The sequence below is a fragment of the Crinia signifera genome, chromosome 12 (assembly GCF_055691185.1).
Source record: "Crinia signifera chromosome 12, ASM5569118v1, whole genome shotgun sequence".
NCBI lineage: Eukaryota > Metazoa > Chordata > Amphibia > Anura > Myobatrachidae > Crinia > Crinia signifera.
The window spans coordinates 77603204-77620078 of NC_139228.1; the positions used below are offsets into that span (position 1 = coordinate 77603204).

The window sequence follows — 16875 nt, forward strand, 5'->3', positions numbered from 1 at the left end:
GGAGGAGGAGGAGGATGCTAATATTGATAAGATCACAGCTTGTATAACTGAATCTTAGAATCTAACTTAGAGAATATACTTATAAACATGGCGCACCTAGGCAGGACATGTAAATACAGACCACTGTGTGTTATAAGAGACGTCAGCACAGTTTTGAGAACAACGTTTTATTCATCTTGTCTGCTTTCTATATGTCTAATTGTTCCTCATAAATGATATTTCTGGATTTTACAGATATCACTGACTGTAACAGATTTTCTACTGGAGCAATCCCAATTCTGCATCTCAGACTATATGCAGGTCCGGGATCGCAATACGGTGTATGGTCCATTCTGTGCTGATTACGATATTCCTCCCATAACCTCCTCTGGGAATACTCTGACATTGAAGTTCCACAGTAATCGCAGCACACAGGAAAAGGGTTTCCATGCTTCCTACACCTTCAGTAAGTAATATATCCCCATGTATTCACCACACAAACACTATTGGTCTTACTGGTGTCATTTATTAGCTAGAATTGGGGGTTTTCCCCTATACTAATACTGATTGGTTATGATACATCATGGGCTAGTGTGGTCCCACATGACACCTGAGGTGACATGATTTGTCTGGGTGACTAAGAACATGAATGCTCAACACACAGACCAATATCTCTGCCTTTCCAACATCGTATAGGGGGGATTTATCAAATGTTGGAAAGAGATAATCGTCTGCTGATCCACTCTGCCAGTCCCTCCATCGGCTGCCTGTATTTTATCGTATTTAACATAAAGTACTTCTACTCACGTCATATAAAGCTATTAACTTGATGACACCAGAGTATATCTCTTTACTTATCTCAAAATGTCTCAAAAAAACTTGGAAAGACATAAAATATAAAGATACCAACAAAAAAGGTGTAAGACTGATATACATTTAGGCGCAATAATACTTAGAATAACCCGTGGGGTGTAGTCCTCTTTTTGTTGAGGGTGTCTCTTTTCAGTTATGTTGGAATCCGAACCATTTATATCCGTTGTCGTATAGGTATTGTTTGTCTACGCTGGTGAACACTCATAAAGGTATCTTTTGGTGTTGTTTTTGAAGCAGAGGATTATTTGCTTGAAGCTGAAGGTATTTCCTCTTTCAAATGTGCTCAAAATAAAGAACAAAAGTGCAACATGTGTAGAATTGACATAAACCAGATGTGGAGTTTATTGCTTGAAATTATATGTGAGGAGCTAAATTTAGCATACCTCACTCACCAAAAAGTGAAGAATAATAAACATATAAAGGTTTCTTTGAAAAAGTGGGCGTACCCCAACTCACGGTATTCAGATGTTTTTCAAACTCATAAAGGTTTCTTTGTCCTTTCAGGCTTGTCAAAAAGGGGGGGGTCACCCGGTTTATCTCAGAGGGAAGTATGATAGACCAAGTATTAAAATTTACCACAGTAGAATAATATATAATAGTTATAAACCAATTAGAGGCAATTGTATGGGGTGGGCGTACCCTAACTCACACTTGTGTGCTGGGTAGTCCACTCATAGGGGTTTCTTTGTCCTTTTAGAACCTGGGATTTTCATACACTTTCCTATTCACCAGAACTCGTCCAGGGTATATATAAAGAAAGAATATATGCCCAAATGTGGATGTTGTTTCTTATTATACACCAGTTTAGAAGATAGGCCAAGAGTAATGGCGTACCTTACTCACCACTTAAAGTGGCTTCACCAAGCCTGTAACGGTTTCTTTAAGGTTTTCCAATGATGAATCCCAATAGACGTTTTTTTTTATAAAAGTACCAAAAAACTTTAATCCAATGAAGACCAAAAGAGACCCAGCAGGGGCTCAATACACAATTAAAACAAGTCCAAAAAAAAAAAAAATTCAAACGCCACAAATGGCGTAAAAAATACAATTTAAAAACAAAGTGGAATCCAATACATACATCCAGGGGGTGATGGCTGTTCACTCCTCTCCAGTAGCATCAACGCGTTTCGGTCATGGACCTTTCTCAAGATGTGCTGGAGTGGAGTGAGAAGCCAGTATTTATCTGATGAACAGCCAATCAGTACTTTGCAGGAAGTGATGTCAGTAAATATATTGATACATTTTAAAATGGTCTTTTTACAACGAAATCATAAATATAACATCATATGAATGCATCAAATAGTCCTACATTGGGACCCAAATGAAAATTCCGTACACAACCATGTATATATATTAAAATAAACAAGAGTTGGAGTCCGTTGCCATGGGAACATGGTCAGCTTCCGTCAACAAATATATAATGTGGAGTCTAGAATACTTATATGGCCACGTTTGGAGGTTAAGGGAGATGGCGCAATGTCAGCGCTTTTTCCTGCAGTTAGGGAAACCTTGTATGTGTGGCAGATGAGGTTTGAAAGTCTTTCCCTCTACCCGGAAGCGTGCGCTGCGGTGGTGACACGCACGCTGCCGGAAGTTCTCCCGTCTGATAGGACACAGATGGAACGCATGACGCGTCTACCCGGAAGTGCGCGCTGTGGTGGTAACACGCACGCTGCCGGAAGTTCTCCCATCTGATAGAGTACAGCTGGAACGCATGACGCGTGTCAATGTCCTGTTTAGCCGGAATGGACCAGGAAGTGATGTTTTAATGGACGGGTACCGCTGTGAACCGCAAACAGCGGAAGTCCTATGCTTTGGAGAATATGAAGCTTGTGTTGTCTCCATGGCAACGGACGTCCTCATCCTGGAACAAAATCAAACAAAAATGTGTTAACAGAATTAACAGAATTATGACTTTCTATATATGCGGGCGTAGCACTTTATAGTTAGTTAAGAGGTACTACAAAATTTCATATGCAAAGATAATGTTTAAAAACAATAAGGTGTATCGAGCCCAGTGGTTATAGGAACCACTTGAGCTCGAAATCACTATTGAGCCCATTTGGCATCAGTGTATTGCAGTTGTAGATTAGGTTCATTTCTGCTTTGGCCAGGGATGTTGCACAGTCTGGTTGTCTTAAACTGCCTTTAACCAATCTGAGACCACCAAAGTCAATTATTTCATTGGTGGAGCTTTGATGAACCTTTTTGAAATGCAGTGCCAAGGCATGGGTTTCCAGCCCCTTTTTAATGTTCCTAAGATGCTCCCCTAGGCGAATTTTAAGGGGTCTGGATGTCCTGCCAATGTAATATTTATTGCAACTGCATTTGACCATATATATCACATTTTTGGAACTACAGGATATAAAATCTTTCACTTTAATGTTGTACCCATTAATCAAAAAGTCCTGTCTTTTGTTGCTGCCTAGACTTTTAGTATTTTTACATGCGAGGCAGCTACCACATCTGTAAAAACCTTTGGATGTAATCCCTTTTATCTGGGTCTTATTACAGAAATTACCACCCACCAGATCGTTGCGTAGATTAGGTGCTTTCCGATAGATATACTTAGGGCATTTAGGAACAACTTTCCCTAGGATGGGGTCTTTAAGGATTATGTTCCAATGCTTTTTAAAAATGTGTTCAATCTTTTTGTGTTCCATGGTATATGTAGTAATAAAAGCATATGCATATTCATTGTCGGTTTTTTCCCCTTTTTTATCATTTTGTAATGGTATTTGATTCTGTGCGGCCTGTTGGTGTACAGCCGACTGTATTCCTTTTTCTACTACGTCCTCCTTATATCCACAGGCTATAAATTTATTCCTCATCTGACCCGCCTGTTCTAAAAAGACTTGGTCATCTTTACAATTTCTTCGTAGCCTTTTAAATTGCCCTGTCGGCACAGAATTGAGCCAATGATCGTGGTGGCAACTTGTGTATGGGATATAGGTCCCAGAGTCTGTAGGTTTCACATAGTTTTTGAATTTAAGACAGCTGTTCTCAACATAAAGGGTGATATCTAGAAAATTGATTTCTGTCGTCTGAATATCAAATGTGAGTTTGATATTCAAACTGTTATCATTTAGTGTATTACAGAAAATCTTGAGGGTGTCTTGGTCTCCTCTCCATACAAAGAAAATATCGTCTATATAACGTGCATAGGACACCAGATTCGCTCCGAGGGGATTGTTTGCCCAGATGTTGTCGAGTTCCCATGCGCCCATGAATAAGTTCGCATAACTCGGAGCGAATCTGGTGCCCATAGCAGTGCCTGTCTTCTGCAAAAAATATTCATTATTAAAAATAAAATAATTATTTTGTAAAATAAATTGAATCCCATCTAGGATGAAGTTTTGAAGATCCTTAGATTTGTCAGATGTTTCAAGGAACCTTTTGACACTTTGTACACCATCATTGTGATCAATGATGGTGTATAGCGAATTCACGTCAGCCGTGACCAGGATATAGTCATCCTTCCATTCCAGAGGGGATACCATTTTTAAAAAATCACCCGTGTCTTTAAGATGGGATTTATTTAATAGTACTAAAGGTTGTAAGTGGTGATCAATGAGCATCGATAGGTTGGCTGTAAGAGAGTCTACCCCTGATATTATGGGGCGACCTGGGGGATCTGTAAGTGTTTTATGCACTTTAGGAAGTATATATATAATAGGAGTTAATGGTTTCTCATTGATTAAAAATTGAGCTTCATTTTTGGTTAGTACTTCTTTTTCAATTCCCTTTTGAATTAGGGTTTTGAGTTTTGGTAACATGGAGGGGGTAGGGTCATTTCTTAGCCTCTTGTAGGTTGCAGTATCGTTAAGTTGCCGCATAACTTCCTTTTCATACTTCACTGTGTCAAGAACAACAACCCCCCCCCCTTTGTCTGCAGGCTTTATAATAATCTCAGGATTATTTTTCAAAGATTTAATGGCCTCTTTTTCTTTTCTAGATAAATTGGAGTATTTTTTGTTAATCTCCATAGATTTTGCTTCCTCTAATACCATGGTGGCAAATGTTTCAAGGAAGGGTCCTTTGCAATGCTGCGGATAGAATACTGATTTAGGTTTAAATTTTGTATTACCTTCTTCTATTCTTTGGGTTTCTTCTTCTTTAAAGAAAAACCGCTTTAACGTGAGCTTGCGCACAAAACGTTGGACATCTATGTACAAATTAAAAGGATCGGTGTGATTGGTAGGGGCATATTTCAAGCCTTTTTGAAGTAGGCTTGTTTCATCCACAGACAAAGTATATGAACTTAGATTAAATATTTTTGTAACCATAAGTTTCTCACTGGGATTCTCCACTTGAACAGAGGGTGTATCTTTTTCAATTATCCTCCTTTTTTTGATGTTTTTAGATCGTTTTTGGGGTTTATTTTTTCCTCCTCTTTTACCTCTATATGGTTTAATCATCTGTTTGTGGAATATAGGTGGCTTCTCTCTAAAAAAGGAGACTGTGACTTTTCGTATCTTTCCGGAGTATCAAAGTCATAGTCTTCTAAAGGGGAAAACCGGTTCTCTAACGTGAATCTCTCTGGAGGGGTATGTTTTTTCTCATTCCTTCTCCTATAGGGTTTAGGGGGTATTCTCCATTCTGGAGTCTTATTTGTCCTGTGGTACCTCCTATTTCTTTCCACTGAATAATCTCTCCGTCTGCCATAATTTTTGGGTGATGGAGATCTATAATTTCTATTACGATTATATTGATTATAGTTAGTTTCCTTATGATAATTTCTAGTGGGAGCTTGGTTAGTGGGACCAAAAGGTTTCTTTCTATCAAGTTTAAGATTGTACGGGGCCCTTTCTTTTCTTATCGGTTGTAGGTTTTCAATTGTGGGCGATAGAGCACCTTCCTTGTCTCGTTTGAATTTTTTTACTTTTCTTTGGATCAAGGCCCTTTCTGTCTTTTTGACATTATATTCTATCGAATTTTCAAGTTCTTTGAACCCTTCATTTTTTGAGTATGGCTGTGCTAAGGATTTATACATTTTTATGTCTCCCTCTATTATGTTCAAATCCTGTTTTCTTTCATTGATAATGAGTTCCATAAGTTTTATCGAACAATTCTCAATAATGGAATCCCATTGTTCTACAAATTCTTTACTTGCTGACGAGAAAGTAGAGATTTTGTTGATTTTAAGGCCTTTGGGGATCAATTTATGACTCAGATACTTCTCAAGTGTTACGACCTCCCACCAGACCTTACTTTCCCGTAGGAGCAAGGTTTCAAGTTTAGCCATAATACCCTCTAAATCTTCATCAATTAATTCAATTTCCTCGGTATTATCCAAAAAAACTTTCTCTAAATGAGAGACTCTTTGTTCTCTAAATGAGAACATGATTTGTGAGTGCTGCCTTATACCGTTCTGTCTTTGGTGAAGGGAATACTGAACACAACAAAAGAAAGTGACAGAATGATATATGGCGCAATGCTGCCCTGATGTTACAACTTACAAAAAGTGTCACCAACACTTAAACAATCATACCAACAAAAAAGGTGTAAGACTGATATACATTTAGGCGCAATAATACTTAGAATAACCCGTGGGGTGTAGTCCTCTTTTTGTTGAGGGTGTCTCTTTTCAGTTATGTTGGAATCCGAACCATTTATATCCGTTGTCGTATAGGTATTGTTTGTCTACGCTGGTGAACACTCATAAAGGTATCTTTTGGTGTTGTTTTTGAAGCAGAGGATTATTTGCTTGAAGCTGAAGGTATTTCCTCTTTCAAATGTGCTCAAAATAAAGAACAAAAGTGCAACATGTGTAGAATTGACATAAACCAGATGTGGAGTTTATTGCTTGAAATTATATGTGAGGAGCTAAATTTAGCATACCTCACTCACCAAAAAGTGAAGAATAATAAACATATAAAGGTTTCTTTGAAAAAGTGGGCGTACCCCAACTCACGGTATTCAGATGTTTTTCAAACTCATAAAGGTTTCTTTGTCCTTTCAGGCTTGTCAAAAAGGGGGGGGTCACCCGGTTTATCTCAGAGGGAAGTATGATAGACCAAGTATTAAAATTTACCACAGTAGAATAATATATAATAGTTATAAACCAATTAGAGGCAATTGTATGGGGTGGGCGTACCCTAACTCACACTTGTGTGCTGGGTAGTCCACTCATAGGGGTTTCTTTGTCCTTTTAGAACCTGGGATTTTCATACACTTTCCTATTCACCAGAACTCGTCCAGGGTATATATAAAGAAAGAATATATGCCCAAATGTGGATGTTGTTTCTTATTATACACCAGTTTAGAAGATAGGCCAAGAGTAATGGCGTACCTTACTCACCACTTAAAGTGGCTTCACCAAGCCTGTAACGGTTTCTTTAAGGTTTTCCAATGATGAATCCCAATAGACGTTTTTTTTTATAAAAGTACCAAAAAACTTTAATCCAATGAAGACCAAAAGAGACCCAGCAGGGGCTCAATACACAATTAAAACAAGTCCAAAAAAAAAAAAATTCAAACGCCACAAATGGCGTAAAAAATACAATTTAAAAACAAAGTGGAATCCAATACATACATCCAGGGGGTGATGGCTGTTCACTCCTCTCCAGTAGCATCAACGCGTTTCGGTCATGGACCTTTCTCAAGATGTGCTGGAGTGGAGTGAGAAGCCAGTATTTATCTGATGAACAGCCAATCAGTACTTTGCAGGAAGTGATGTCAGTAAATATATTGATACATTTTAAAATGGTCTTTTTACAACGAAATCATAAATATAACATCATATGAATGCATCAAATAGTCCTACATTGGGACCCAAATGAAAATTCCGTACACAACCATGTATATATATTAAAATAAACAAGAGTTGGAGTCCGTTGCCATGGGAACATGGTCAGCTTCCGTCAACAAATATATAATGTGGAGTCTAGAATACTTATATGGCCACGTTTGGAGGTTAAGGGAGATGGCGCAATGTCAGCGCTTTTTCCTGCAGTTAGGGAAACCTTGTATGTGTGGCAGATGAGGTTTGAAAGTCTTTCCCTCTACCCGGAAGCGTGCACTGCGGTGGTGACACGCACGCTGCCGGAAGTTCTCCCGTCTGATAGGACACAGATGGAACGCATGACGCGTCTACCCGGAAGTGCGCGCTGTGGTGGTAACACGCACGCTGCCGGAAGTTCTCCCATCTGATAGAGTACAGCTGTTTGATTTTGTTCCAGGATGAGGACGTCCGTTGCCATGGAGACAACACAAGCTTCATATTCTCCAAAGCATAGGACTTCCGCTGTTTGCGGTTCACAGCGGTACCCGTCCATTAAAACATCACTTCCTGGTCCATTCCGGCTAAACAGGACATTGACACGCGTCATGCGTTCCAGCTGTACTCTATCAGATGGGAGAACTTCCGGCAGCGTGCGTGTTACCACCACAGCGCGCACTTCCGGGTAGACGCGTCATGCGTTCCATCTGTGTCCTATCAGACGGGAGAACTTCCGGCAGCGTGCGTGTCACCACCGCAGCGCACGCTTCCGGGTAGAGGGAAAGACTTTCAAACCTCATCTGCCACACATACAAGGTTTCCCTAACTGCAGGAAAAAGCGCTGACATTGCGCCATCTCCCTTAACCTCCAAACGTGGCCATATAAGTATTCTAGACTCCACATTATATATTTGTTGACGGAAGCTGACCATGTTCCCATGGCAACGGACTCCAACTCTTGTTTATTTTAATATATATACATGGTTGTGTACGGAATTTTCATTTGGGTCCCAATGTAGGACTATTTGATGCATTCATATGATGTTATATTTATGATTTCGTTGTAAAAAGACCATTTTAAAATGTATCAATATATTTACTGACATCACTTCCTGCAAAGTACTGATTGGCTGTTCATCAGATAAATACTGGCTTCTCACTCCACTCCAGCACATCTTGAGAAAGGTCCATGACCGAAACGCGTTGATGCTACTGGAGAGGAGTGAACAGCCATCACCCCCTGGATGTATGTATTGGATTCCACTTTGTTTTTAAATTGTATTTTTTACGCCATTTGTGGCGTTTGAATTTTTTTTTTTTTGGACTTGTTTTAATTGTGTATTGAGCCCCTGCTGGGTCTCTTTTGGTCTTCATTGGATTAAAGTTTTTTGGTACTTTTATAAAAAAAAACGTCTATTGGGATTCATCATTGGAAAACCTTAAAGAAACCGTTACAGGCTTGGTGAAGCCACTTTAAGTGGTGAGTAAGGTACGCCATTACTCTTGGCCTATCTTCTAAACTGGTGTATAATAAGAAACAACATCCACATTTGGGCATATATTCTTTCTTTATATATACCCTGGACGAGTTCTGGTGAATAGGAAAGTGTATGAAAATCCCAGGTTCTAAAAGGACAAAGAAACCCCTATGAGTGGACTACCCAGCACACAAGTGTGAGTTAGGGTACGCCCACCCCATACAATTGCCTCTAATTGGTTTATAACTATTATATATTATTCTACTGTGGTAAATTTTAATACTTGGTCTATCATACTTCCCTCTGAGATAAACCGGGTGACCCCCCCCTTTTTGACAAGCCTGAAAGGACAAAGAAACCTTTATGAGTTTGAAAAACATCTGAATACCGTGAGTTGGGGTACGCCCACTTTTTCAAAGAAACCTTTATATGTTTATTATTCTTCACTTTTTGGTGAGTGAGGTATGCTAAATTTAGCTCCTCACATATAATTTCAAGCAATAAACTCCACATCTGGTTTATGTCAATTCTACACATGTTGCACTTTTGTTCTTTATTTTGAGCACATTTGAAAGAGGAAATACCTTCAGCTTCAAGCAAATAATCCTCTGCTTCAAAAACAACACCAAAAGATACCTTTATGAGTGTTCACCAGCGTAGACAAACAATACCTATACGACAACGGATATAAATGGTTCGGATTCCAACATAACTGAAAAGAGACACCCTCAACAAAAAGAGGACTACACCCCACGGGTTATTCTAAGTATTATTGCGCCTAAATGTATATCAGTCTTACACCTTTTTTGTTGGTATGATTGTTTAAGTGTTGGTGACACTTTTTGTAAGTTGTAACATCAGGGCAGCATTGCGCCATATATCATTCTGTCACTTTCTTTTGTTGTATAAAATATAAAGAGATAATGTAACAACCAATAATCCTATGGCATGTTTCTAGCATGGTGTATCCTCTCCAAGATTCTGTAGTCATTATTCAAGCAGGGGCGTATAGATATTTGTAGGCCCCATAGCAAAAGTTTGTAAGGGCCCCCTATTTAGCAACTGATGGAGACAATTGTATGTAAAACATATTACTTAGACAGTAAATGTGGGCTCCCTTCAGCTCTGGGCCCCATAGCAGCTGCACCCCTTGCACCTATGGTAGTTACACCCTTGTATTCAAGTAGAAGTGAACATAACAGACAATAGTGATTACTATGTCATCTACTTTAGAACTTACTACATTACACAGGACCAACTTACAGATGGTGTCATCCTCATCTAGCCATCTCTGGTGAGCCATGGCTATCCATGGCCTATTGTTTTCAGATGCAATACAATACATAGAACAATACAGGGCTAGATGAGGATGGCTCCTTCTGTATATGCACAAATTTTAACCTCTTTCACAGTCATACTGTATTAATATATGTAAAAATGTAATATATGTCAATGTTGCTACAACGCTGGTTACTACAAATAAGGGAAAGTGTATGTGTGTGGAAAAAGTCTTGATTAGCATCTAAAGATTAATTCCAAGTGCACCTAAGTGGTTAGTTCTTTTATAATAGGGAGCTAATTAATCCCCTAGGTATTAGGGATTTAACAATGGGCTGCAGTTATTACGGAGGATCACACTAGTGACTTGCTATAGAGAGTTACACCAACCCGATGGTTAGCACAGATCACAGACACACGACTGACATGCTGCATTGTTGGGAGGTGGATCGGGGACATGTTGGGACAGGATTTCCAGAAATAGGGAGTACTGTTCCTGTTTTCTGGGAGAGATGAGGATAGGGTTTGCGCGGTGGCATGCAGGATTGGGTGTGGTATAACACACCGGCAGTCGGGATTCCGACAGTCATCAGCCAGACGTTGGAATCCCAACTGCACAGCGGGGGAAGTGCAACGAAGCCACTTGCGGGCTCGCTGCACTCACCATCTATTTTATTCTACCTCTATGGGAGTCATGGACCCCCATGAGGGAGCAGTCGGGATTCCGACGTTGGGGTAATGACTGTCGGAATCCCGGCTGTCGGTGAGTCTTCCGGCACCCGTATGATTTCCTGGCCTCTTAAGCTGCTAGGAACCAGCCAGCCTGAGTAAGCCTTACACAGCCCGGACATCTCAAACCGATAGTCACGATGGTGATCTGAGGCTACAACTATGAATGCTGCACTCGGATTATGAATGCGATATTGCAGGAAATGTCTATTTCATATAGAGAAATCCTGCTGCATTTGCATTTTGGTGGATGGAATTGCAAAGTCACTTGTGTGCAGCTCTGCTATTCCGTCCATCTATGAATCAGCCCAAAGTTGGATACCCTACAAGAGGGGAAGTACAATTAACAAATTGGTATATGTTACATGAGATATACTCCAATCTCTTTCATCTGTTCTTAGAATTGACTAGAACCGAGCGATGCTTTGTTTCAAGTGTGCAACTAGTCATTTCTGCTTTCAGGGCACATAAAACCGAGTTTTCCCTGAACAATAAAGATCTTAGATTTGTTTTGTTACCTATTCAATCATCTCCGTTATATCTAAGCTTAGATATTTGCTGTGCACTAGAGGGTTCTCCCAAGCCAACACCTGGAGGTAAATGAAAAAGTGAGTATTGGAAGAAGCCCTTAATAGTCGCTGGTCGCAGTAGAAAGCTCCTGTGATTATGCCTAAAAATCGCTTTTCATGTGCTGAGCGGTATACAGCCAAAATCGCTCAGCACCCAAATTGAACCGTGTGTACACACCATTACACTAACCAAACACTCTATTAAAGCAGACACAACATCAAGGAGATTATTAAAGTATGTACATATGTGTAACAAATCATTTACTAACGTATGTTTATTTCTGTTTTCTTACAGTATAAGTGAGGCATATAACACACCGCAGCAATATCACACTGTACAACGAACATCACAGGAACAGTATAATAACCATTGTATATGTGGTGCAGCAAATCTGCGTCATTCTCACAAATGTCATCGGAGAACCATAAATGAAAACCATTGTATGCAATATGAAGACAGTTATTTATTATATCCCTGTATATTTATGACTGTGATTACACTGTATTTCTGAGGACCAGTAAGAGTTAGGACAGTAGAATGTGCAATTAATAAAACAGACAATTGGTACACCTGTGTGTGATATGATTTATGACATCATGCTCGATATTACGTGACTAAGTAAACCTAATGAAAGTTGGAGCATTGAAGGGGTTCCATGATTATCAATTAGAACTTCAGGGGTCTGATTGACTCAGTAAGCTGCAAAGCTTGCAGCTTACAGATTCCCTGTGATGAAGACCCAGTTAATACCCGCCCGTCCCACCACCATGTTCCATCGCAAGGGGTCCCCCTCCTTGCATGTGTCCTCAGCAGGAGAAATAATTCGATGGTCTGCGACAATCGAATCATTTCCCCTACGTTTGCAAATATAGTTAGTTGAGACTGACTTATATTACAGGCTCCAGGACAAAGTGGGCGACTGACATCATGTGGCATCAGCCCCCCAACCCCTCTGCAAACTGCCCGGCAACTCATCGAGAAACTCACCGTAGCCATTTGCAGTCAGGGTTTACACATGCGCAGAAATGTGTGCGCGCTAACCCCAACCATTGGAGCAGGAGCTGAATTTGGTTCACTACGTGTGAACCTGAATCAGTCCCTTGGTTCTTTATAAATGTGCTATTTCTACCAGATAAAAGGGTCTCCACCTGCTGCAGTGTCTATGTCCTCTACCTTTTGCAGTGTCTAAAGTCTCTACCTGGTGCAGTGCGTCTAATGGTCTCTACCTGGCGCAGAGTCTAAGGTCTCTACCTGCTGCAGTGTGTCTAAGATCTCTACCTGGTGCAGTGTGTCTAAGGTCTCTACCTGGTGTAATGTGTCTAAGGTCTCTACCTGGTGCAGTGTGTCTAAGGTCTCTACCTGGTGTAATGTGTCTAAGGTCTCTACCTGGTGCAGTGTCTAAGGTCTCTACCTGGCGCAGTGTGCCTAAGGTCTCTACCTGGCGCAGTGTGTCTAAGGTCTCTACCTGATGTAATGTATCTAAGTTCTTTACCTGGTGCAGTGTGTCTACGATCTCTACCTGGCGCAGTGTTTAAGGTCTCTACCTGGCGCAGTGTGTCACAGTCTCTACCTGGTGCAGTGTCTAAGGTCTCTTCCAGGTGCAGTGTGTCTTATGGTCTCTACCTGGTGCAGTGTGTCTAATGGTCTTTACCTGGTGTAATGTGTCTAATGGTCTCTACCTGGTGTAGTGCGTCTAATGGTCTCTGCCTGGTGTAATTTGTCTAAGGTCTCTACCTGGTGCAGTGTGTCTAAGGTCTCTACCTGGTGCAGTGTGTCTAAGGTCTCTACCTGGTGCAGTGTGTCTAAGGTCTCTAACTGGTGTAATGTGTCTAAGGTCTCTACCTGGCGCAGTGTGTCTAAGGTCTCTACCTGGTATAATGTGTCTAAGGTCTCTACCTGGTGCAGTGTCTCAGGTCTCTACCTGGTGTAATGTGTCTCAGGTCTCTACCTGGTGTAGTGTCTAAGGGTATCCACCTAGCACAGTGTGTCTAAGGTCTCTACCTGGTGCAGTGTCTAAGGTCTCTACCTGGTGCAGTGTGTCTAATGATCTCCACCTGGTGCAGTTTGTCTAATGGTCTTTACCTGGTATAATGTGTCTAATGGTCTCTACCTGGTGTAGTGTCTAAGGGTATCCACCTAGCACAGTGTGTCTAAGGTCTCTACCTGGTGCAGTGTCTAAGGTCTCTACCTGGTGCAGTGTGTCTAATGATCTCCACCTGGTGCAGTTTTTCTAATGGTCTTTACCTGGTGTAATGTGTCTAATGGTCTCTACCTGGTGCAGTGCATCTAATGGTCTCTACCTGGTGTAATGTGTCTAATGGTCTCTCCCTGGCGCAGTGTGTCTAAGGTCTCTACCTGGCGCAGTGTGTCTAATGGTCTCTACCTGGTGCAGGGTTTCTAAGGTCTCTACCTGGTACAGTGTGTCTAATGGTCTCTACCTGGTGCAGTGTCTAAGGGTCTCCACTTGGCAAAGTGTGTCTAAGGTCTTTACCTGGTGCAGTGTCTAAGGGACTCCACCTGGTGCAGTCTGGGAGACACAACCAATGTGCAAGTTACAACCTTAGCGGAGAGGAACTGGGTAATTCCATACTTGAAAAGGATCTAGGAGTCCAAATAGACAGCAAACTGGGATGTAGTGCCCATTGTAATGTAGCTACAAAAAAAGGCCAACAAAATTCTGGCATGTATTAAGAGGGGAATGGAAACTAGGGACTCAAGGGTAATTATGCCACTGTATAAAGCATTGGTGAGACCTCACCTCGAGTACGGAGTGCAGTTCTGGGCCCCACACTATAAAAAGGACATCATAGAATTAAAAAAAATCCAAAGGCGAGCAACAAAGCTTATTAGGGGAATGGAGAATTTAAGCTACGAGGAGAGATTAAGCAATTTGGGACTATTTACATTGGAAAAGAGACGTTTAAGGGGGGCATGCTCAACATGTACAAGTATTTCAAGGGCCAATATAAGGAACTGTCACACACCCTCTTTTCTACTAGAAAGGAATCTAGGACACGAGGGCATGAGTATAGATTAGAAGAAAAAATATTTCATTCAGCTAGTAGAAAGAATTTCTTTACGGTCAGAACAGTCAAACTCTGGAACTCTCTTCCCGGAGAGGTGGTAATGGCTGGCTCATTAAATGCGTTCAAGGCAAAGTTGGACAAACATTTACTGGATAAAAACATCCATGGGTACAAATAAGAAATATAATCTGTCTGTAAAATATCAGAACATACCAAATCAGCAATGGATATCTATACCAGGTTGAACTAGATGGACGCAAGTCTTTTTTCAACCTTACCTACTATGTAACTATGTAACTATGTCTAAGGTCTCTATCTGGTGCAGTGTCTAAGGGGCTCCACCTGGCGCAGTGTGTCTAAGGTGTCTACCTGGTGTAATGTGTCTAAGGTCTCTATCTTGTGCAGTGTCTAAGGGACTCCACTTGGTGAAGTGTGTCTACGGTCTCTACCTGGCACAGTGTGTCTAATGGTCTCTACCTGGTATAATGTGTCTAAGGTCTCTACCTGGTGCAGTGTCTCAGGTCTCTACCTGGTGTAATGTGTCTCATGTCTCCACCTGGTGTAGTGTCTAAAGGTATCCACCTAGCACAGTGTGTCTAAGGTCTCTACCTGGTGCAGTGTCTAAGGTCTCTACCTGGTGCAGTGTATCTAATGATCTCCACCTGGTGCAGTTTGTCTAATGGTCTTTAACTGGTGTAATGTGTCTAATGGTCTCTACCTGGTGTAGTGTCTAAGGGTAGCCACCTAGCACAGTGTGTCTAAGGTAGAGTGTCTAAGGTCTCTACCTGGTGCAGTGTGTCTAATGATCTCCACCTGGTGCAGTTTTTCTAATGGTCTTTACCTGGTGTAATGTGTCTAATGGTCTCTACCTGGAGCAGTGCATCTAATGGTCTCTACCTGGTGTAATGTGTCTAATGGTCTCTCCCTGGCGCAGTGTGTCTAAGGTCTCTACCTGGCGCAGTTTGTCTAATGGTCTATACCTGGTGCAGGGTTTCTGAGGTCTCTACCTGGTACAGTGTGTCTAATGGTCTCTACCTGGTGCAGTGTCTAAGGGTCTCCACTTGGCAAAGTGTGTCTAAGGTCTTTACCTGGTGCAGTGTCTAAGGGACTCCACCTGGTGCAGTCTGGGAGACACAACCAGTGTGCAAGTTACAACCTTAGCGGAGAGGAACTGGGTAATTCCATACTTGAAAAGGATCTAGGAGTCCAAATAGACAGCAAACTGGGATGTAGTGCTCATTGTAATATAGCTACAAAAAAGGCCAACAAAATTCTGGCATGTATTAAGAGGGGAATGGAAACTAGGGACTCAAGGGTAATTATGCCACTGTATAAAGCATTGGTGAGACCTCACCTCGAGTACGGAGTGCAGCTCTGGGCCCCACACTATAAAAAGGACATCATAGAATTAGAAAAAAACCAAAGGCGAGCAACAAAGCTTATTAGGGGAATGGAGAATTTAAGCTACGAGGAGAGATTAAGCAATTTGGGACTATTTACATTGGAAAAGAGACGTTTAAGGGGGGACATGCTCAACATGTACAAGTATTTCAAGGGCCAATATAAGGAACTGTCACACACCCTCTTTTCTTCTAGAAAGGAATCTAGGACACAAGGGCATGAGTATAGATTAGAAGAAAAAATATTTCATTCAGCTAGTAGAAAGAATTTCTTTACGTTCAGAACAGTCAAACTCTGGAACTCTCCTCCCGGAGAGGTGGTAACGGCTGGCTCATTAAATGCGTTCAAGGCAAAGTTGGACAAACATTTACTGGATAAAAACATCCATGGGTACAAATAAGAAATATAATCTGTCTGTAAAATATCAGAACCTACCAAATCAGCAATGGATATCTATACCAGGTTGAACTAGATGGACGCAAGTCTTTTTTCAGCCTCACCTACTATGTAACTATGTAACTATGTCTAAGGTCTCTATCTAGTGCAGTGTCTAAGGGGCTCCACCTGGCGCAGTGTGTCTAAGGTGTCTACCTGGTGTAATGTGTCTAAGGTCTCTATCTTGTGCAGTGTCTAAGGGACTCCACTTGGTGAGGTGTGTCTACGGTCTCTACCTGGCACAATGTGTCTAATGGTCTCTAACTGGTGCAGTGTCTACTCTAAGGGGCTCTACCTGGCAGTGTGTCTAAGGGACTCTACCTGGTGCAGTGTGTATAAGGGTCTCTACCTGGTGCAGTGTGTAAGGTCTCTACCTAGTGCAGTA

The 16875-nt window shown here is 41.3% G+C and overlaps 1 protein-coding gene across 2 annotated transcripts in view; it reads left to right on the forward strand.

Moving 5' to 3' along the window:
- Positions 1–12172, forward strand: part of LOC146050350 (embryonic protein UVS.2-like) — a 30598-nt gene extending 18426 nt beyond the window's left edge. Inside the window, exons 15-16 of one of the 2 annotated variants that reach the window (XM_083167304.1) lie at positions 235–445; positions 11923–12172. In XM_083167304.1, the coding sequence (XP_083023430.1) occupies positions 235–445; positions 11923–11927 (216 nt within the window). In that variant the 3' untranslated portion in view covers positions 11928–12172. Of the gene's footprint in view, positions 1–234; positions 454–11922 lie in introns of those variants that run through there. The other variant, XM_083167303.1, reaches the window with a different exon arrangement.
- The last annotated feature ends 4703 nt before the right edge of the window (positions 12173–16875 follow it).